Source organism: Triturus cristatus, chromosome 11 (genome assembly GCF_964204655.1).
Source record: "Triturus cristatus chromosome 11, aTriCri1.1, whole genome shotgun sequence".
Lineage (NCBI taxonomy): Eukaryota > Metazoa > Chordata > Amphibia > Caudata > Salamandridae > Triturus > Triturus cristatus.
The window spans coordinates 313252200-313275729 of NC_140594.1; the positions used below are offsets into that span (position 1 = coordinate 313252200).

The 23530-nt window shown below is 43.7% G+C and overlaps 1 protein-coding gene across 2 annotated transcripts in view; it reads right to left on the bottom strand.

Annotated features, from left to right (window-relative positions):
* The window catches only part of MED13L (mediator complex subunit 13L), a 964037-nt gene that overhangs the window by 288051 nt on the left and 652456 nt on the right, over positions 1-23530 (bottom strand). For both annotated transcript variants that reach the window (XM_085634904.1, XM_085634903.1), the window contains exon 9: positions 23213-23308. In XM_085634904.1, the coding sequence (XP_085491030.1) occupies positions 23213-23308 (96 nt within the window). The remainder of the gene's footprint in view (positions 1-23212; positions 23309-23530) is intronic.

Below are 23530 nucleotides of genomic sequence, written 5' to 3' on the forward strand. Positions count from 1 at the left end.
TATGGATTAGTGGGTAGGATAGTAGCCATGCGTATAATTAAAAATACAAGTAAGCTCAGGATAGCTGCAGCAAACACTGGCTTTGGAGGAGGTGGGTGGCGCATGAGAATCTATAGAAACTACATGTGACAAACAGATGCTTACAGGGTAACAAAAATGTGTTTGTAGTACGGGTGGCTGTAGATACACATGTTCTGCAAAGATTGTAAAGCAGTACTCCCCTAAGCAACAACTAGCCAGTGGATGGTGCTGAGGTCTGAAACTGAGTCCTTAGGACAGTTTGACCTACTCCACCCTGATGCCAGAATATCCGCATGGTAATGCTTTACGAGAGTGTGTTAAGTGGGCATGTGGCAGCTTTGAAGAGGTCTGCTATGAGTATATTCCCAAGAAAGGCCACAGCGGTGCTCTGATTGTGGGTAGAGTGGGGCCTGGAGAGGGCCGGTAGGGTCCTTCTGGCTTTAGGGTAATGGGTCTGGATACATTTAACAGTACACCTGGCTATACCTGCCTTCGATATGGGGTACTTATATGAGGCTGTGCAAGGGGCAAATGCAACAAAGAGCTCTGCTACAGAGTCAGGCTGTGGGAAGACGACCAAGGGCTCAATTGTCTGGTTAAAGTGGAATGGGGTGACCACCTTATGGAGGAAGTTGGGGTTGGTTCTAAGGACACCCTGTCATTTTGGACCTGGAAAAAAGGTTCTAGTAGAATGATGGCCTGCATTTCACAAATATGACTAAGAGATGTTATGGCTACTAAGAAGCTGACCTTCCTGGAGAGAAACTGCAAAGGTCACGTAAACAGTGTCTCGAGGCCCCATGAGTCTGCTGAGGAATGCTCGTGAACTTGATGTGTCCTGCTGAGCAGGTCTGCAAAGACACTATCCATTCCCTTGGAGATACACTACCAAGAAGTGTACTTGATGATAGATCACCCAATGCCAAATTCTCTGCAGTAGTGCCGATAGCTGAGGAGTGTGTTCCGCCTTACGTCTGTATGTAAAACATGCCCATGGTCATGTCAGTCTGCACCAGGACCACCTTGCCCTGAATGTTTTGGAGAAAAACTTTGAGGGCTAGGTGTATAGCTACTAGTTGCAGATGGTTGATGTGGTGACTCCTTTGATGAGTTGCCACAGACACTGGACTATCATGTCATTACGATGAGCCCTCTCTTACCATAGGTTTGCATGTTATGTGTCTGTGGTGATGGGTACCTGCGGAACTGGGTCTGCAAACTGTCTGTTCACAAGGTTGCTGCTGTCCTACTACTGTGGAAAGTGATGCATACTGGCCCTTCTCAACACTAGAACTTCCCAGTGACCTTCCACTTGTGACCATTGATAAAGTGCGTATGAAGCCTTGTATGAGGGACTATTAACAGGATTAAGGGCATCATACCCAGAACGCATTATTACTGTTCAAATTGTGAGAGGACGGAAAGTCTGAAAAAGAGGCAGTAGCTGTTAGAATGCCGCTACTCTTTGGTAGTTTGGGTCAGATTAGCCCATGAGTCATTAAAGATGGATTCCAGAAAGGGTTGGACCTGAAGCGGGTTGAGGTGGGATTTGGTGGCGCTGACTGTAATCCCCAAATTGTGAAGGAACTAAATGGAGGCTTGGGTGTGGATTAGGCATATTTATTGCTTGAACTCATAATCGGCCAAAGTAGGAGAAGAAGTTAGTTTACCTACTTCTGAGGCAAGTAGCTACCACTTCGACATTTGGTGAAGACCCTTAGGGCTGTGGTAACCCCGAATGATAACACTTTGATCTGGTATTGCTGACCACTTATCATGAAGTGTGGTAGGTAGCGTAGATAAGCTGTATATGTGGAAATGTGAAAGCAGGCGTTCTTCAGGTTTGGTGAAGCCATCATTTTGCTGCAGTGGAATTACATCCTGCAAGGATACCTTACGGAAATGTTCAGAGAGGATGTATCCGATGAGAATGCTTCAGATCGAGGACCGGCCTGAATGAGCATCCTTTTTGAGGATGAGGAGGTACAGGGAGTAGACGCCTTTGCCCTGGTGTTGCAAGGGCATGGGTTCTATGGCTCCTATGAGAAGTAGTGCATGAACTTCTTCAAGCTTTAGGGCAAGGTGTTGTGGGCACAGGGTGTGTGTGTGTGTGGCGTGGGACTGAAATGAGCTTGAGACAGTAGCCATGTTCTATTATGGATAGAACTCACTAGTCTGTGGTGATCTCCTCCCAGCAGGGAAGTTATCTTTATGGCCTCCCCTGACAGGTGGTGTGATCAGTGGGGATGTGAGGCAAGTCAGTACTTGGAGGAAGAGGCCCCAGTGAAGGGAGTGCCTCTGTCTCAACCCTTGGAGCTGTTGCCTCTGAAGATGCTGTGTGTGTTTGTGTAACTTTAACTCACTACTTGTGGTGGGACTGTTGCTGGCACTAGTGCAACTGCATTTAATTAGGGAAATAGCCTTAAACCCACACCTTCTCTGCTGCCTTCAAAAGCAGACAAGGGGTCCCCATCATGGTGAGGGAACATGAAGGGCACCCATGGCCTTAACAGGGTCAGCATCCTTTTTTATATTTTTCATTATCTCATCAATCAGCAGGATGAAAAGGTGTTTACCATCAAAGGGAAGGTTGTTGAGACTTTGTTGGACCTCTGGCTTGACACAGCCAAGAGTGGCAGCGGAGGATAACAGAGGTATTCAACCCTCTGACAGCTTTAACAGATGAACCCAGTGTGCACCTAATAGTGGCACTGGATACTGCTTTCGCCACCTCAACAATCTCTTCTCCTCTCTTACAATATTTGTGGGGGAGATTTTGGTGTAAGGTCTTCATCAGTTCACAGTGTTGCTTGTCGTAACACAACAGGGGGCCTACTGAACTGGCAATGTGCAGCAGCACCATCTGCTACTCTCTTGCCAGTGCCATAAATTCACTTGCTCTCCTTATCAGGAGGAGAAGTGTCGCCTGTGGCCCAAGTGCCTGCTCCCTACACGGAGGTGAAGACAACAGCGAGTCTGGTGGGACATGACCCCGGATATAGAGGGTTGCAGAAGCAGCAGACTTGTATTTTTTTCTATGCTGGGGGTTACCACCTGGAATTTTACACCCTTTAGAAATATTCCTGAGGGCAGTTTTTACCATCTCCTTTAGCATAGGAAGAAACTGGGCGTATCTCTCAGTTCTGGAGAGGGTCTCCATCAGGAAGTCCTCATACTACGGGTGACATACATGTCCACCTTGTGGAAGGCAGCTGCAGGATGGTATGCACCATGTTATGCAGTCGGATCCTCTAGAGGGGGAAGTCCTAGCAGGGAAATGGTCATGGTCAGGAGAGTCTCCTAGAGGGTCCACCTCATAGCCCTCCTAAGGATAATTGGTGGGGTGCAGGTAGACTAGTGCACCAAAGTCCTCAACTGGAGGGTAGGGGCTAGGGAGACCTCCATCTGCATAGGACTCCGGTGACTTCTGAGAGGGAAGTCATAGGAGGTGAGGGAGGAGCACGTGGAGGAGGTGGAAGAGAAGGAGGAGAGCTAAAAGGCTTGTCCTTATGCTTCTTGGAGGCACCAGGAATATCTAGTGCTGGAGCATCCTATAAGAATCTGCACTTTTTGGGCAAAGGCTTTTGAGTAACAGATTTTACCCGTGCAGGGACAAATGATGATGTGCTGTTGCTTTTGAGCCAGCTCCTGTTCGAGATTCTCAAGGATGGGCCTCTCTCAGACTCGGCGGTCAACTGCCGCGGAGCCAAAGGTTTTCTTACTGCTGATGACACTTTTGGCTTCAAAACTTGGGCACCAACGTGTGGTTTCAAACTTGTGGCCCGATGAGGGAGGGGTCAAGTCTGAGCTTAGACACCTAGTCTAAGTCCTGACCAGAGGCTTAGGTTAGAGGCTCAACTGGAAGTAGTGGTATCTTGTGCACAGGGCTCAATGCCTGACCCCCAAGGTGCCAGTGCTTGACTTCAATGTGTCTTTGAGGCTTGGTTGTCAACTGTCCTTGAACGCCCCTTGCTTCACTTGGACTCCCTCCTGTTCATGCTCCAAAGAATCCGATCCAATGATCTCAGATATGGGTTGATGGGGCAGTATGCTGGGTGACTCATGGAATTTCTCCTTTTCGGCGCCAATCAGGTCTTGCTTCACCGAAGATGTTGGTCTTCTCAGAGGAAATTCAGAACATTTTGTTGTGGGACCATCGTCTGTCTCTCCGCTGCTGAAGGCTCTTTTTGCTCCTGAAGGCTGAGCAACAATTGCAGTAGATTTTGTTGTGTTCTAGAGAGAGGCAGAAAGTACAGACAGTGTAAAGGTCGACCCAGGTGTACTTTGAGTGGCACTGAGGGCACCCCTCGAAGGACATCCATTCCAATACGCTCAGCGTGTCTTCATTCTTTGGTGTCAGTAGGGAACATGTGGAGCCCCGAAGGGCTGGGCACCCAAGGGCTGGGAGGCCCGGTTCTTCCACAACGATGTCCGGAGCGGCACAAGTTGACAAAATAGAAGGAACAGCAAGCACAAAGTGGAAATCTTCACGGTGACAGGAAGGGAACAACAATCTCCGGAACTGCGCCAGTCCGCTTCGAACGCATCAAGACTGGGGGCAATACTGATACATGTACGAGCCACAAGGCAGAGAAAAACAATCGAAAATGGCTCATGCCCATGCGAGTGCACTACCAGAGGATTAGTCACCAAGACCTTGCGACTCAAAAGACTTCTTAGAACAAAAACAAGCTGCAATAGTCCAACCCTAATACTAGATGGTAGGAGTATGCAGAGCATGTGTATCTGCAGCCACACATGGTATGACCATAAGATTTAAGACTGCATCCATCAGTATCTTAACTGTTCACATGGACATAATGTAGCGGTAAAGTACAGCAAATAGGGCCTTAGTACATTCAAAGCATTAAGAGTGAACAGAGAAAATGGTATAGGTGAACGAAAAACAATTTATAGATTTTATAAATAACTTGCACACAGGGCATGAACGTCCTATATGATGCACAAGAACAAATACAAAAAAGATTGAAACAAAGCAACATGTATAAAGTATAAAAATAGATTGATGATACAAATAACTGACAGAATTAAAACAGGATAAAGACATAATACCTAGTTGCTGAGGCTGCCAAACATTCTTTTGCAACAAGCTGTTGAAAAGGCAACTATTTGTGAAATCAAAAAAACTCATGGGCAATACGAATGATCTAGGAACAAAAGTTCTAAAGTGAGAACCTGCAGTGGAGAAAGCAATGGTGGAGAATTTTCAACTAGACTAACTACTTACTGAGGGTTCTCCTTGTGGCTCTCAAATGATAATGTTCCTTAGCTAAAACTTTTAAATAAAATGAAGCCAAAGAGCAAGATATCTCCCAAGGGCAAGAACTTTGTTTACACGTAGGGATTTCTTTATAATTGGCAACCAAAAGTGCCCTACCCCAGACTATTATACTACAACTTTATAAATCACTTCATAAAGGGTGTGGGAGAGTTGGAAATTATCATAAAGGCTTTTAATATTTGGTAAAAAGAAAGCACAGACATGAGGTGCAACCATGAACAGTAAAGAAAGATGGATTAGTGTTCTTTATAGAGTGATGCCAGCTATAAAAGAGAACAAAAACCTCCATGAAAATCGGTGTTATGCAGATTGTCGTATTTTGAATTGCAAGTGAGTTTACAATAGGAAATGTGAATTTTACTCACCTTTTCTTGCAGTTAATGGAAGTATTACAAAAGTATTATACAAAGAAAGAACTACTTCAAAATGAGGAGTTGCAAACTCAAATGTCCAGCTGTGAAGGCCACTTCCTGTGTAAGGCCTTCCGACAACTCTTTGCAAGGGCACATCCAGCCACTGGTCCATATCCTGTGGAAGTCAGTCACTGGGCAATACGTTTCATTTGCCTCTAGGCCTTGGTAACTAATATGTCACTCAGTGTCGTAGGGGCCTATAAGGATCTTGGTTCTCCTAAAGAGAGTGCGGTTGAGCAGTCATGAGGCAATGACACTTAAGATTGCCTGCAATCTGGTAAATAAGGAATATGCTACTTACCAGTATGCATCTGTTCTTGGCATGTAGAGCTGCAGAGCCACACACTTAGGATAGTAGATCGCCATCTGGTGTTGGGCTCGGATGCTTGCTGGTTGTTGTTGTCTTCAGAAGAAGTCTTTGGTCACGAGATAGGTGACTCCTCCCTTGGACTACAGTGCGCATGGGCATCAACTCCATCCTCAGATTGTTTTTCGCCATGATGGGAAATGATGGAGTTTGTAGAAAAGAGATGTTCATGTGGAATGTCTAAGTAAGACGCTGCTGGAACAGATACAGGTCCCGGGGAGGTGGGTGAGCGTGTGTGGCTCTGCAGCTCTACATGCCAAGAACAGATGCATACTGGTAAGTAGTATATTCCGTTCGAGGCATATGAGCTGCAGATCACACACTTAGGATAGACTATGTAGCAGTGTCTCCCCTAGCGGTGGTCACCTGTATCGGTTGCAGCAGTTTGAAATAAAGTTTTAAGGACAGCCTGACCCACAGAAGCTTGTTGCTTTGCTTGCACGTCAACACAATAGTGTTTAGTGAAGGTGTGTGTTGTAGACCATGTGGCTGCCTTACAAATATCTTCTAAGGGAATGTTTCCTAAGAATGCCATGGAAGCCCCTATTTTGCGTGTTGAATGTGCTCTCGGGGGAACTGTCAGTTTGTGTTTAGCCTTGTGGTAGCATATTTGGATACATTTAACTATCCACCTGGCTATTCCAGATTTGGAAAAAGGGTTGCCTTTATGTGGTGGAGAGAACGCAACAAACAATTGTTTTGTTTTGCGGAATGATTTGGTTCTGTCAGTGTAGTTAAGCAGGGCTCTTTTAACGTCTAAGGTATGAAGAGCTCTTTCAGCTACCGATTCCGGATTTGGGAAGAACACTGGTAGCTCTACTGATTGGTTAAGATGGAACGGAGATATGACTTTTGGAAGGAATTTGGGATTTGTTCTAAGAACCACTTTGTTGCGGTGTAATTGTAAGAATGGTTCTTGTATGGTTAAAGTCTGGATTTCACTTACCCTTCTGAGGGATGTGATAGCTATAAGGAAAGCCACTTTCCATGTGAGGAATTGTAGTTTGCATTTATGCAGAGGTTCAAATGGGGGTCCCATGAGCCTTGTAAGAATGAAGTTTAGATTCCACACTGGAGAGGGTGGTAATCTAGGCGGAATAATCCTTTTAAGGCCTTCCATGAAGGCTTTGATTGCTGGTACTCTAAATAGTGACAAATGTTGTCGATTTTGTAAGTAGGCTGCTAATGCTGCTAGGTGGAGACGTATGGATGAGTATGCCAGGTTACATCTTTGCAAGTGCAATAAGTAGCAAATGATGTTTTGGATGGATGCATCCAACGGGTTTATAGGATTATTAGTACAGTAAATGGCAAATCTTTTCCATTTTGCAGCATAGCAGGCTCTAGTGGTAGGTCGTCTGGCCTCCTTTATAATATTCATGCAGTCTGGTGGCAGGTTTAGGTAACCGAACTCTAGGACTTCCGGAGCCAGATCGCTAGATTCAGTTGACCTGGATCTGGGTGTCTGATCTCTCCATGGTTCTGGGTTAATAAGGACGGGGAGAGGTGCAGTTTTTGGTGTGGAACTAGCGAGAGTTCCAGTAGTGTTGGGAACCACGGCTGGTGTGCCCATGTAGGAGCCACTAGGATCAGTTTGAGAGACTGTTGCCTGAGCTTGCGTACCACTAATGGAATGAGAGGGAGAGGCGGAAAAGCGTACGCAAATCTGCCTGACCAGTTCATCCATATCGCATTGCCCTTCGACTCCGGGTGGGGAAATCAGGCGGCGAAGGTTGGGAATTTTGCGTTTTCGTGTGTGGCAAACAGGTCTATGTCTGGTTGGCCCCATTGTTGGCAAGAGGGCAATAGGACTTGCGGGTGTAATCCCCATTCGTGGATCTGTTGATTTTGTCGACTCAACAGATCGGCAATTTGATTGTGAACACCTGGAAGGTGTTCTGCAAGCAGGTATATATTCTGGGAAATTGCCCATCTCCAAATGTTCTGCACGAGCTGTGATAGCTGGAGAGAATGTGTGCCTCCCTTTTTTTTTTATGTAATACATGGCAGTCATGTTGTCCGTCCGGATGAGGACAGTTTTGTTCTGGAGATGTAATTGGAATGATTTTAGTGCTAGGAACACTGCTAGCAGTTCCAGGTAGTTGATATGGAGCACTTTCTGTTGAGTGGTCCATTTTCCCTGAGTGATGTGTCCGAGGAGATGGGCTCCCCATCCTGTGAGAGATGCGTTGGTTGTCAGCACTATTTGTGGAAGAGGCTCTAGGAACGGCCGCCCTTTGGACAGGTTTATTACGTTCCACCATTTTAGAGAGCGATGTGAGCGGCTGTCCACCAACACCAGATCTGCAAGTTGTCCGTGAGCCTGGTTCCACTGACGTGCTAGACATTCTTGCAAGGGACACATTTGAAGTCTTGCATAAGGCACAATGAAGATGCATGACGCCATCATCCCTATGAGTTGCATGAACACTCTTGCTGGAAGAGAGTGTTGGGCTTGAAATTTTGCGATTAGAGTTTGTATATTGGCTATCCTGGCTGGGCTGGGATATGCGAGGGCTTTGGAGGTGTTTATGGTGGCTCCCAGATACTGATGTATGTGAGAGGGTTTGAGATGAGATTTGGGATAGTTTATTGTGAATCCCAAGTTGTGTAACAGTTGGATAGTTTGGTGAGTGTGTAGAACACATTTGTTGAATGACTTGGCTTTTATTAGCCAGTCGTCTAGATACGGGAAGATGTGAATCTGTTGTCTTCTGAGATGTGCTGCTACTACTGCTAGACATTTGGTGAATACTCTGGGCGCAGTTGTTACTCCGAATGGAAGGACTGTAAACTGATAGTGTTGGATGTATGGGAATGTGGAAATAGGCGTCCTTGAGATCTAGTGTGGCAAGGAAATCGCCTTGTTGTAGTAGTGGGAGCACTTGTTGAAGAGTGATCATATGGAAATGATCTGAGTTTATGTATAGATTTAGGGGTCTGAGGTCGAGTATTGTTCTTAGAGTCCCGTCCTTTTTGGGAATTAGGAAGTATAGAGAGTATACCCCTGTATTCTGATGTTGTAAGGGAACTGGCTCTGTTGCGTGTTTTTAAAGCAATAAGAGAAGCTCTTGTTTGAGGAGCGCAAGATATTCTGATGACATGGAACGCTGCTTGGGTGGTATGTGTGGGGGGTAGTGGTGAGTTCCAGGCAGTAACCATAATGGATAATTTGTCTTACCCACTTGTCTGTTGTGATGAAGTTCCAGACAGGTAGGAACTGTTTGAGTCTTCCCCCGACTGGAGTGGAATAGTCGGGGGGGGGGGGGGGGGGGGGGAGGAGGAAAGTCACTGTTTTGTGGCAGGGGAGGTACGAGTGTTAGCATTGCCTGGGCCTCGTCCCTTGTTGTTGTTTCCTCTATATCCTCCTCTAAAATATCCTCTATTGGGGGATGTTTGTGTAGAGGGTTTGAACGTAGTGGAGGTGTCTGCTCCGATATTCTTGGAGGTTCCTCTGTAGAAGGAGCGTCGAAAGGAGCCAAGTGGTTGTGGAGACTGTAATGCTCCATTGGACTTAGCGTTCTCGGTGTCTTTTTTCTTCTTTTCAAGTGCAGTGTCTACTGCTGGCCCAAATAGTTGTTCTTGGTTAAATGGTTGACTAAGTATGGTAGTTTGTACCTCTGGCTTAAAGCCTGAAATGCGTAGCCAGGCATGGCGTCTAAGGAGCACGCTTGTGTTTATTGCTCTAGAGGCGGTGTCTGCTGCGTCAAGCGCACATTTAATTGACGCATTCGAAATAAGTTTACCTTCCTGAATAAGGTCATTTGCCTGGGTCTTATATTGGTCTGGTAGATGTTGTAGCAGATTCTCTAGCTGGTCGTAGTGAGCCCTATCATAGCGTGCTAGTAGGTCCTGAGTGTTGGCAAATCGCCAATGGTTAGCAGCTTGTGCTGCTACTCGTTTGCCAGAGGCTTCTAACAGTTTGGATTCTTTGTCGTGGGTGGTGTATCTCCTGTGGTTTGTGAGTTGGCGCATTTCCTTGCGTTGGAAACGACCAAAGAATCCAGAGTGAGCTGTCCTTTGATGTAACAAGGATCTTCTGGGGCAGGACTATATATTTTTTCGATTCTTGGGTTAAGCACCCAATAATGTAATGTAGAGTAATGGGGTCGTCTGAGTCATCTGCCTCGGAGAGGATTTGGAGATCCTCTGAATCTTCTTCCGGAACATCTGGACCCTCAAAGATGTTTTCTGGTTCCGGAGCTGGTCTGTTGCATGATGTGGCGTCGAGCCCTTCGATCTCGAATGGTCTTTTTGGATTGAAATGCTGCGCAGGCTGGACAGCTGGACTCGTCGTGTTTCGGTGATAGGCACAGGTTACAGACCTTGTGGTGGTCACTGTGCGGAAATTTTGCTCCACACTGGGGGCATTTTTTGAACGGCGTCCTTTCCATGAGCCGTAGGCCTTACGGCGTGGATAGGTCCAGCAGCCCGCGTCGACGTCCGTAATTGAGTCGATTAAATCGATGTTGAATGAAGGTGCTTCGGTATCGTTGTAGGAGTTTTTGCGCTTCGAAAAGCTTGTAAATAGAGGTTTTCAGCCAGTGCAGAAAAGTTACATCCGAACCCAGTGGCGGAAAAAAACAATCTGAGGATGGAGTTGATGCCCATGCGCACTGTAGTCCAAGGAAGGAGTCCCCTATCTCGTGACCAAAGACTTTTTCCGAAGACAACAACCACCTGCAAGCATCCGAGCCCAACACCACATGGCGATCTACTATCCTAAGTGTGTGATCTGCAGCTCATATGCCTCGAACATATTGTTATCATTGAGTGGAAAAGGTGAGTAACACTGATGTGAATGTCTCTCTCCTTGGGTGGTTTTGTGAACCCACCATTTTCATTCTGCAAAGCAAATGGGATAATTCTGGAAAATCCTCATGGGCAGCTTGTTTTTTCTTTCCTACGACTGCCACCCCTCGTGATTTCTTGGTTTGTGCTCACAAAGCCAGCAAGCTGTACCAGGTTCCTTTTAAAGGGAATACATTTAAATGTAGGTTCTAGATGGGTGATATTTTGCAAAGGACAATTCATGACTGGGTAGCAGTATTAAAACTCAGTAACCTTGCAAACCTGCCGTCATTACACTTACAGTTTCATTCTCTGGTAATACCTGCTTTTTTTTTTTTACAGCCAGCGAGATTACCTGTTAGGTTCACTATTGTTTGAAAAACTGTTTTTTTTAAATAAATCTTTTTATTAAGCAGAAGCATGAGAGAAAAATACCATTGACTGATAAAAAACAGGGCATTTTTTAGAACAATTAATCCGTAACCAGAAACAAATGGATAAAATGGATACAATAAAGCGCATAGTGACATATTCCAGCGGAAACGAGATTTTATACAATGTTTTATAAAATGTCCGCAAATTCATACCCCAACCCAGTGCAAAAGTGCAGTGCTAAAGTGCTTAAGTGCATCTAGTGCAAATTTCCTTCCTCGAAAAACGTTTCTTCTATTGGGATTTGTGAATATTTCGGAGCTTCTTTTAGCAGGGTCTCATTTTCGTTTCACAGTATTAAACTTATTACTGACAGGTTGCTCTAGGACTGCTTTGAGAGTTGACAGAGGACTTTGAAGCCATTTACTGTTTCTTAGTTCTTCCTTATTTGGAATTCCAACAACTTTTAGCTGGCTGTATCCCATAGTTCTGCTCCATTTGTTAGTTTGGAATATCCACCTTTGTTGATTTTATTGTTGGGAGATGGGTGAAATTACCTGCCGTGGAAATACTGACAAACATCTCTTGATGGATGTCTTGGATATTGATGTGGAAAATATGGCAAATACAACATTTCTTTTCCAGTTGTTAACAAAGATGAATGTGAACCCCAGATCCATGAAGGAGTCAATGTTTTCTTGATTTCTTTTCTTGGAATTATAAGTCTGCAAAATCTTTCTTCATTTTCAATTCCCAATGTTGTCCCTAGGCTATGTTGTCCCTAGGCTTCATAGCCTAGGGACAACATTACTGGACATAGTAGTAAGAAACCTGGATCCAAATTTTAACCTCAAGAAACTTACAAGAGTAACTACCAGTTTTTTCACACAGGCACTGGGAAAGGAAGGAGGGCAGATGCTCAGGTAGATGCCATGCGTCTTGGCTTCAAGTTATAGAAACTTCAATCCATATTTATTCTATTGACTTAAACACTCAAAACGAAGACTGCTCTGGAACCTCTGATGTAATGGTAGTCTTAAAGTGGATCAAGTGATGATTGAATCTGAATTAACATCTGGTAAAATAGACATTTTGTGGTCAAAATTAATAATAATACATTTATAGAGTGCCTGGCTACCCCAAAAGGTGTGTCCCCGTGCTAGAAGCACAAAAGCAGGTGTGGGTTAATTGTTGGCCTAGAGATTGTAAAGCCAGGTTTTCAGTCCTCTACGGAAGACTGGTTCATATTTTTCCACTGGTAGCTGAAGAGGGAGGGTGTTCCAATTCTTGGCCGCTAGATAGCCAAAGGATCAAGCACCCATCTTCGCTTTCCTTATCCTGGGAATCTTGAGTAACTGTACTCCTGTAGATCTTAGCTGTCGACCAGGATTGTGAGGGGTGAGGATGTTGTGCAGGTAGGTAGGGCCTATCCCCTGTAGGGTCTTATGACAAACACATGGCTTTGAAAATAATTCTCTTCTCAATTGGCAGCCAATGAAGGGCGTCAAGAGCTTTTGTTGATGATGCTCGCCTAGGTAGATTAAGAACTAGGTGTGGCGCTGTGTTTTGAATATGCTGGAGTCCTTTCATGCAGACTTTAGATGCACCCAGATACAGGGCATTCCCATAGTCAAATTGCGAGGTCACCATGGTGTGGACTATGGTTTTCCTGGCTGATATAGGGAGAAAGTCCAGGTTTTTTTTTTTTAGCATCTTCCTAGTGCCAAAGCATCTCCATGCCACCTTTCTAGTTTGGGACTCAAACGAAAGTTTTGGATCAAGCCACACACCCGGGTTTTTTACTTCAATTTTGAGCTCTGGGATAGGCCCCAGTACCTAGGGCCACCAGGTCGTGTCCCAGATATAGGGTGATTTCCCAACAATCATGACCTCTGTCTTGCCCCCATTCAATTTAAGGCAGTGGTTTGACATCCATGTGGCTAAATCCTTGAGACAGGATGAGAACTGTAATGCTGATTCACCGGAGTCTTGTGCAAGGGTCACCACAAGCTGTGTGTCGTCTGCGTACAACACCATGGAGATATTGTAATTGTCCATAATCCTCGCCATAGGTCCAATATATAAATTATATTGCGAAGCAGCTTACCTGGCTGAAGGACGCTCCGCTGCGCACTCTGCATCACCCGGGGGCCCGAGGACGCTGAGATCTTCATCTGGGCCGCCATTGACCGCGCTGGACGCCGCGTAGGGGACTACAGCCCCCAGAGTCCCTAGCGGCATTTCCCGCTTCCGCTTCCCTGCGCGCCCTGAGGCGCTTAAAACTGTGAGGCTCCCTCCGCGTCGCGGGAGGCGCGCGGGCGGCGCCGGGCTAAGCCCGGGCAAAGGGCGGGCCCTCTGTGGCCCTCAGAGGCCTGAGGAGACTGGACTGGGCCAGGGACACTGGTTCTGTATATAGGAGTCACACGAAGCAGTGGGGGTGATATTGAGTTATCTGCTAGCCGTAGCCAATGTTTTTTTAAAATTTGAAATGTATGCGAAATATTAACGGACTTAACGTTATATCAATTCAGTAAGCTTTTGACGGGGGTGTGACGATTTACAATTTACAATATGTCTAGATCTAAACCCTCTTTGGGGCCACGTACAATGGATAATTACTTGGTCCAGAAGGTTAGTAAGATTAATTCGGAAAGACGACAGTCGCTGGGGAAAAGTAGTACTCCGCATCTAGAGAGCCCTGTAAGAGGTCTATCAACCCCTAGTACGGAGGGTGCGAACAATCACTCCGACACTAGTATCTCGGGAGTGGTAGAGTCAACAGAGATGGGACACCTCGAGACCGCAAAAATTAAAGAGGGTGGGGCTCAGAGTAGATTCCTTGATGGAGTGGCAGGATTTTAGAACGGTGGGAGTGTTGTACAACCTGGAAGCTACGATCTTCCAAGAAAGACCACATCCATTTTAATGCTTCCCCGCCCAGTCCACACTCCTGTAGACGTTGAAGGAGTAGCTTGTGGGATACTGTGTCCAAGGTGGCACTTAGGTCTAACAGGACCAGGGCTACCATATGACCTGCATCTGCCTGTCTTCGTATGGTTTCTGTTGCAAAGAGGAGAGCGGATTCCGTAGAAAAGGATGCACTGAAACCAGATTGGGTTGGATGTAGGAGGTTGTGTGAATTTATATGTTCCACCAATTGTTTGTTCACAACCTTTTCAGCGAGTTTGGATATGTAGGGGTGCAAAGAGATGGGACGCAGATTATCTAATAGCTCGGGATTAGCTGATGGCTTTTTCTTAAGGGGTATGATCGTTGCATGTTTCCACGCCCTAGGAACCTATCCGCCCTTAAACGATGTGTCTATTAGTTGCTGTATTTTAGGTATCACATCAATGCCCTCTTTTATCCTGTTTAGTGCCGCTGTATCGGCCGGGGAGCCAGATTTAATTTTTAGAGCCATTTCCTTGAGCTCCAATGTGGGGAGAGCAATAAACGCACTCAGGGATGGTGCACTTGGTTCACTGGATACCTCTTTAAGTTCACTACGGCAATTTCGAGCTTCCTCAGGGAAAGAATTGTATATCGTGGATACTTTTTGTAGGAAGAAGTCGGCAATCTTATTACACCTCTCTTCAGAGCTGACAGGAGTTGCAAGTGTTCTCTCAAGAGACGAAATCTCTTTCAGTGTGGCATACAACTCTTTAGAGGAGTTTTCTGCCTATCAATCCTCTCTTTGTAGTATATAGAACGTGTCTTTTTGAGGAGAGAGTGGTATTTGTTCTGTACAGTATTATAAGCTTCTTTCGCTTCTATGGAGAAAGCTATTTTCCATTTGCGTTCTAAGCGCTTACATCCCTGTTTGGCCGCTCTGAGCTCTTCATTGAACCAAGGGGCTGATTTTGACCCTCGCTTAGGGGTCTTCGAGGTCCAAGGGGCCGATTCATCTAATGCTTCCGTCATCCACTCAGTAATCAAAGTGTTAGCCAGATTAACGTCACTATGGAGTAATGGTGGGGTTTTATGAAGTGCATTGGAAAAATTCACACTGTTGAACTTGGACCAATTCCTGTGGAAGCCATTAAAATTAGTATTTTTTGTAGTGCCGGTTTAGGTAGTGGAAAGCGAAATTCTATGAGTTGGTGGTCGGACCAAGGAACAGAAGTCGGTTGTTCCACCACCAGGCCCACGTAGTTCGAGGTGTCTAATAGGTGGCCTGCACAGTGTGTGGGTGCTACAGATTCGAGTTTTAATTGTATGCTCGCAAGTTCCTTGCATACGGTTTGTGCCTCCTTTTTGTGTTGATCCTCTAGGTGTAGATTAAGATCACCCAAGACTAGAAGATTGGTGTGTTTAAGAGCCAGTTGGGTGGACAGCTTCATAAGATTAGCCATAAAATTGTTTAGCGGCTCTGGTGGGCGATAGCTTAGGAGACCATTCATCATAGTCTTGTTTGCTCTCCTTATACTAAATTGAGCTGCCTCTGAGCTCCCTACTGAGACTTTATATAGCGCACAGTTGAGGGATAGGTGGAAGATTATGGCTTTTCCTCGTCCGCGTTTTAAAATGAGGTCTTATCTGACCATGCCATAGTTATTTGGAAGTGCTTCTGAAATGTCGGGGGCAGAGTCCTCACTGAGCCATGTTTCAGTGAGGAACAAGGCATCAGGCTAATGGTCAGTGAGGTAGTCATACATTTCCGTTTTGTGTTTGACCAGGGATCTACAGTTTATGAGGGCAAACTTCAGGTGGTCCTGCTGGGATGTAGTAATGCAGGGTGTGAGCCTAAACCAACAGTTTGTAATCCCTTCTCCTTTCTGTACTGAGTGATAGCATGCTACGGCCAGAGACCTCTCCATAGTACGGAGGGCGTTGCTAGAATACAGACAGGTCTATGCGGGTTTTAAACAGGCATAGTGGGTGGCCCCAGGAACCGGATGGCCGTGGACGGGCGCAGATGGGCGCCCACTGCGCACGTCTGCTGTGCGTCCACTCACACATGCCACTAAAGTAGAGTAGCTGTGTCAGCAGACCAAGCAAGCCGGGTGTGGGAGGATCAGGGGAGGAGTCACGTCCCTCCACTCAATCGGTAATTAATTACCGTGGTGAAACGGGGATCGTGCCGGAGGCGAGTGCCTTAACGCAGCGGTGAGGTGATTAGAACAACGGCCCCAGCAGCAGTAAAATATGCATGGAGAAGCAGCGCAGAGAAATTAACTTAGAACCGTGGCCTCTTAAATTTGGTGACATGCCACTAGTATGTCCCTCTGTGAACACCTTGGAGGTTCTATTTTATGCACGTCATTTCCAAATCAGATTTCTTTGGTAACAAAAACTTAACAACTGAGGCATACAATTTGGCAAACTGTATATCTATTCTACAAACTTCCTCACGTAATTCTTTTAAATAAGGCAGTTTTTTTCTAGACTGATAGATTACCCTGTTATTTACCTGAATATTTTTTACGTTTAAAATGCAAGGTTTGCAGAACTGTGCAGCAATTGGGTGGACTAGAAAACAGAAATCCAATCGAGCTTGTTGATTTCACGTTTAAGTAAAAGAAAAAGCAAAAGAAAGCATAAAAGAAAAACTAGAGAAACATATCAAGGGTAGCACAATAGAATGCTTTAACACAGCCTTCATGATATCACCACTTTCTCTTTAAAAAAATCTCTTAAAGATTGATTTTGGAAACATATTTCCGAATTCTGCAGTACAGTATAATTTGTTTTTTGATTTCTTGTTTGTTTTTTTAGATATCTAATATAGAATTGCTCCAAAGCACCAGATAGATGGATAAATAGATATATATGTGGTACTTTGGAGGAATTTCGTTTAGTATATGTGCTCTTTATAAAGCAATAAAACACAAACAATACGAATGGGACTTACAGATCACCTGTCATAAAGAACAAGGTTTTGATCAAGCCAGAAAACTAATGCATGATATAAGCTCAGGTCTACATCAAACATATTTCTAAACCAAATCTTATTTGAGGTTTTCTGGCGTAGAACTATGCTATTCTAGAAAAGTTGTTCCTATTTGACACACTGATATATTACACAGTGTAATCTTAAAATTGGATCAATGTTATAAATCTGTCCATAATTAAAATGAGTAAGAGGGCATAGCTGCACCTCAAACATTCAATAAGGTAATTTACTGTCATATTAGTAGGTCTAAGAGCCTACACTAACACTACTTTTTTCTCTAATCACGCCTCAGTCAAGAAGATCTTGCTTATTGTTTTTATCCGGATTTTGCAAACAGTGCCCCTACATTAAGTTAGAAAGTTACAGCTAAAACCATGAGTCGCTGAAGTATTGGTGGCCAAACAAGGATTGTGACCACACAGAACAGGTGAGAAGAAATTTAAGTTGCTCCACCTATTCCAAGTAAAGCAGAATTAGTCACAGAAAGAATGCATTTTAGTAAACTGAATTACTGCACTGGTCGAACATATCACTACAGCCCTAAGGAGGCTGCACCGTCCAATAACCTCCAGCAACAAAACTCACTTACCCTTGTTTAAAGGGCACAATAAGTAAACCTCACCCTTACTTACAAGCCAATGTCATTCCATATAGTCCTACTACAAATCTATTGTCCTAGATCAAGCAGTTTCTTTTTTTTTTTATTATATTTTTTATTTTTCATAAAAAGCACAGCAATTAATCATATATTTCATTTTACACTGGGTACATGAGAAGAAAAAGAAACCAAAAGGGGAAAAAAAAAAAACTAAATAATAAAAGACTAAAACATAATACAGCATAAATTTAGAGGTACATTGCAAAAAAGAGTAAAGCTAAGTGCATTCCTTTTTCTTTAGACTATAAATCACAAAACTAATTAGCTCGTACAGTACTACCTTGTAGCTCTTTCTTCCAATTCTGTACAGGACCCCAAATACGTTCTCCTAATATCCTCCCCTTCTTCCCTTTCCGATCATAAATTCCTCTTTCGAGGTTGAAGATTGAAAGAAGCCTGGAAATCCATTGCTGAAAGGTTGGTGGGTTAGGATCTAACCACGCCGTGCAGATACAGATTCGTAAGACCGCCATAGATAGAAATATAAAATCTTCTGAGGTCCTTAATGCTGCATCTTCTTCCCCAATTCCCAACAGGATTATTGCTGAGTTAAGATGCAGCTTAATTTTTAGAGAATGGATAAAAAAATTCTCAATTTCTCCTTTTAAATTCATCAGATTAGGACAGGTTGACATCATATGGATCAAATCTGCCTCATTACACTCGCATCTAGGGCACGTAATTCCCTCCTGCCCGCCCCATTGGGCGATTTTTGCAGGAGTATAATATAATGAAAAAATAGTTTTATAGTGTTGGGCCTGTAATCCTGCTAAACAAAGAGCAGTTTGTCCCAGTTCTAGCGACCTTTCAAAAACCTCCTGTTTTATACCAAGTTTATCTCCCCATTTTTTACCATGTTTTTCAATGTCATCAGCCTTTAATAGAGCCAGATCAGAATATATTTTCTTAATAGTACATTCTTGACCCTTTTTTAGTGTATCCATAATTTTTATTGGGGAGAACCCAATCACCCCACCTGTCTTCTCCTTTAAAAAACTACGGATCTGTAGATATTTAAAGAAGTGTATTTTATCCACCCCATATGAAGCCTGGATTTCCGCAAAAGAAAAGATTCCCCTTACCCCCATAATGTCTCCAACCTTTTGAATTCCCAGTCGCCCCCAATCTGCCATAACTCTATCGGAAAAAGTTTCCGGAAAATTGGGGTTCTTATATAACTGTGTATAGTAATGTATCCTACCAATACCTATTTTCTTCCCTAATGCCCTCCAAATTTTATAAGCTGCCAAGATTGTCTTGAATCTAGTCCGCTTAAAGTAGCTAGGTTACAAGCCTACGGTATAACATTAAGCTTTAGTTAAATCATTAAAATGAGTATTAGAGTGGCAACTATTAATGTATGTGGTCTCAATGATCAACAAAAGAGATTTAGAGTAGCTGCATATCTTAGGACACTTCGCATAGATATTTTGTGCTTGCAAGAGACTCACATTGAGGAAATAAGAGGGTACCTTTTGCAACAGCTGGGATTTAAGTTACTTACAGCCACTAAACAAGGGGTAAGGACAAGGGGTGTAGCCGTTCTAGCTAGTCGCCAAAAACTAACGATTAAAAAAAAGGCTGCTGATAAATGGGGGCGCTGGGCCTTGGTAGAATGTATGCTTCAGGAGGAAACATTTACTATCTGTACTGTATACGGGTCAACAGCTGACGACCCAGAACTTATGGAATTTTTAGAAGTAGAATTAGCTTTGTGGCCTACCCCAGTGATAATGTGTGGGGATTTTAACATTGATGGTATTGGTAGATCTTGGGGGAGCACTGAAGGGGCTTACAGCGGCCGGAAAAAAAAAGTTTACTGCGCCCTTACCAATCTTTTGCGGAATAATGCTTTGGTAGATGTATGGGGGCGACTCAGACCCAATGATGCGGGTAGCACTTTTTTTTCTGTACCTCACAAATCAATTTTCAGATTAGATTACTTTTTTGTTTCAAGCACAATATTAGCTAGGTGTAGTATAGAAAAACACCCCCGGGTCGTTTCCGACCACAACCCTTTAGTACTTACTGTTACTCTGACGGGGTGCTCTCAGCCGAAACGAGAATGGACATTTGAAAGAGGGCTCTTGGTGGAACCAGAATATCTAACTCATATGAATCAATGGATACCGCTTTTTTGGAGGGTTAATCGTGGTAGTACAGGGGCAGGAATGGTCTGGGACGCCTTTAAGGCTGGAGTGAGAGGCGAAACTCTAAGTTATAGCCTGCTACGCCAAAAAAAGGAAGCAGCACTTTTGGATAAACTCTGTAAAGCATTAGCATTGGCAGAAGAGGAATTGCTGACCGCAATTGCTACTTGCAACTCACTCGAGAGTATTATGCTTAGAATTGCAGCCATACGATCAGAGATAGGGGATATCTCAACAACAAAGATAGCTGCGCGATACTTAGCAAAAAGACAAATATGTCATGAATATAGTGAAAAGGTGGGGCAAATATTAGCTGCTAGAACAAGGCAAATGAGTGCTATTGGAGAAATTTCTGAGATCAACGATAGTAACGGCTCCCTTGTAACAAGCATACCTGAGATTCGCAATGTGTTTCGTAACTATTATCTAAATTTATATAGCGAGGAGCAGTTGATGGAGGAGAACGGGATCCAAGAATATTTGGGAGAAATTTCTAGGGAAACTATCACAGAAATAGAAAGGGATAGCCTGGAAGGAGAAATTACGCAGGATGAAATCTACGCTGCACTTAGTGACCTACCCTCGGGTAAAGCTGCTGGGCCTGATAGAATTCCTCTCGAATTTTACAAAATATTTAAGGAGGCTATTGGCCCAGACCTGATAAATATTATCAAGATGGCTCAGTTAGGCCATGCTGTGCCCGAATCCTGGTCAAAGGCCGAGATAATAGTCTTCCTTAAAAAAGGCAATCTACCAAGAGATCCTGGCTCCTATAGGCCTATCACACTAATGAATAGTGATGCAAAGATCTATTCTAAGGTTTTAGCAATGCGGCTTAATTTAATTATTGGCAAAATGGTACATCCCTGTCAACATGGATTTATATCAGGGAGAGGGACTACTCAACATATACGTAGAGTTATAACACTATTCGACTCCACAATAGTCTCGGGAGAACCTATGGCTTTAATTTTAATGGATGCTGAAAAAGCCTTTGACCGGGTCTCATGGGGCTATTTATGGGCTGTTTTAAGCTGGTTTGGGATCGGAGCTGGATATATAAATGCGATACAGGCTCTCTATCGAGATCCAATGGCTCATCTAAAAATAAATGGCGGATATACGGAACCTTTGGCGATCAAGCGTGGTACACGGCAGGGTTGTCCATCTTCACCCTTGCTTTTCGCTTTGTATATCGATCCACTTATCCGAAGATTAGAGGCCATTGAAGGAATACACCCAATTATATCACAGGGACTGGAGTCTAAGATACTGGCCTACGCGGATGATATCGCGGTGATAACCTCTAAACCTGGGGAAGCATTAGTGGCAATTGAAAGCGAAGCTTCAGTCTTCGGGTCGGTTTCTGGATATGCACTTAATCAAACAAAAACGCAAATTGTGAAAAATAAGCTGACTGTGATTGATGATTCTAGGGTGGTAGACTCGGCAACATATCTTGGTATAGTTATAACCGCAGATTTGGATATTTTAGTAGAGAGAAATATCAAACCAATTATACAACAAGTTACAAAAGATTTGGATAGAATGAATAATCTCCATTTATCAATAGTTGGATGTACTAATGTTGTTAAGATGATAATATTGCCCAAAATTCTATATCTTTTCAGGACAATCCCTCTGGAATTTGAGAAAAGATGGTTTGTAACCTTAGAACATCTGGTTAACAGATTTATATGGGCCCATGGCAAAACAAGAAGAGCAATGCGATTTATGTCACTCCCGAGGGAAAGAGGAGGCTGGTCAGTTCCTGATTTTCGGATGTATTATTGGGCTGCAGCTCTACAATATATGGGGATTCTAGTTGGTGCGCAGGATAAGGAACTATCAAATGGTCTTCCAGAGATATACAAACTATTGTTAGGAGAAGAAGCAACTAATTGTTTTCTACAATTTAAAGAACCTAGCTACTTTAAGCGGACTAGATTCAAGACAATCTTGGCAGCTAGATCAAGCAGTTTCAATGTTACCCAGGATCAAGATTAACTGAGAGGAGGTCCTGCCCCTCACTAGATTCAAAATGGGAATCACTGGCCTCTTCCTCGTGATGAAGCACTTTAGAGAGTAAAGCAGAAAAATAATCTTCTTAAGTTGTCAGAATGTTTGCTTAAGCCAAAGTTGTTTGATTTGAACTGTGTCATACAGGCAAAGCAAAAAGTCAAACTCCATAGACTTATTTCGATAAGATGTAAAGTAAGCCAAGGGCCTATCGTTCATTACTGCATTTGACATGCTTGTGATTCTCTCAGATAAAAAATAAAGAAAGAGTATCAAATAAGTTGGCTTATTCCAAGCGCATTATAAATAAAAGATAGAAAGTCTGCAAAAGGAAATTAAAATATAAAAGAAAAGGCGTAAAAACTCAGGAATGCAAACCTATGAAGGCAACCCTGCATATGCCAGATAATTCAGAAAAGTTGTGCACAAAGTCCTGAGGATTCTTTTAACACCGTACTAGGTTCATTTTGTGAAGCAGCCACTGGTGCTTAGGCGACATGCCCCCTGATTAAGTTGGAACAAGATCAGGGATCAGAATGGAGGGCCAAGTCCAGTCACAATCACCACAGCAAAGGAAACCACTCCTAATCACCTAGAGAGCAGTGAAAACAAAGTTTATGCTGACAGTGTCCATACCTTTTTTACGTTTTAGTGCCCCATTGATAGCTGGCTGCTGAAGTAAGTTGCAGGATAACTGAGGCTCACGATTGTCAGCATTTGCAGCACAGCTATTTTACTGTCAGGGAGAGTAGTGAGAGTTCAGTGGGGCTAAGACCTCAAATCAAAAAGGTGGTCCTTTGACTGGTCCCCAGTAAGACCGGCTCACATGGATATAGAATAAACTTGCTTTTGTCTATATTTATTGTAAATGGTTATTTTAATCATTCTGGGGCAACCACTGTCTGAGCATCAAGGTTGCTTCTATGTAGCCACAATCATTCTACATTTCCAGCTAAATCTAAAAATTGTACCAGAGGCTAGCATTAATTCAAGGAGCAAAAGCGATTTGTGCCCAGCAGAAAAGAAAGGAGGAGCCCTCATTCATACTGGACTTCAGGAGGAACGATAGGACCAAGCACTGCATACATAACCAGAATTCAAAGAAGAGGGCTTAAGAAACAGTGCATAGAAAACACTGAGAAATTACTTTTTGAAAACGTGTACAATACAATCATGGCATATGAGTGCACAAGAATTCCCATTGCCTGCAAGTTAGGAGGATTTACCTGGCACATGAACAGGAGGCTCTTTGGGCTGGATCTACAAACTCCCAGGATGAAATGCTACCAGGGGCATCTTCATCATGATTCGGAGTACATAGTCTGTTGAGTAAAAAAATAAAATAAAAAAGAGTGGGAGAAATAAGTCAACATAAATGTTCAAAAAAGCTTCTGAGATACTTTACTCGTGACATCTCACATAAAGCCATGTCACACAACAAGTGTACACATTCTTGGAAAAAAGCAACTTCAGAACAGGGCAGATATAGTACTCTTCCATACTGAATGTATTTTTAAAGTTCTGTGAAGGATCATTTGCTTTGG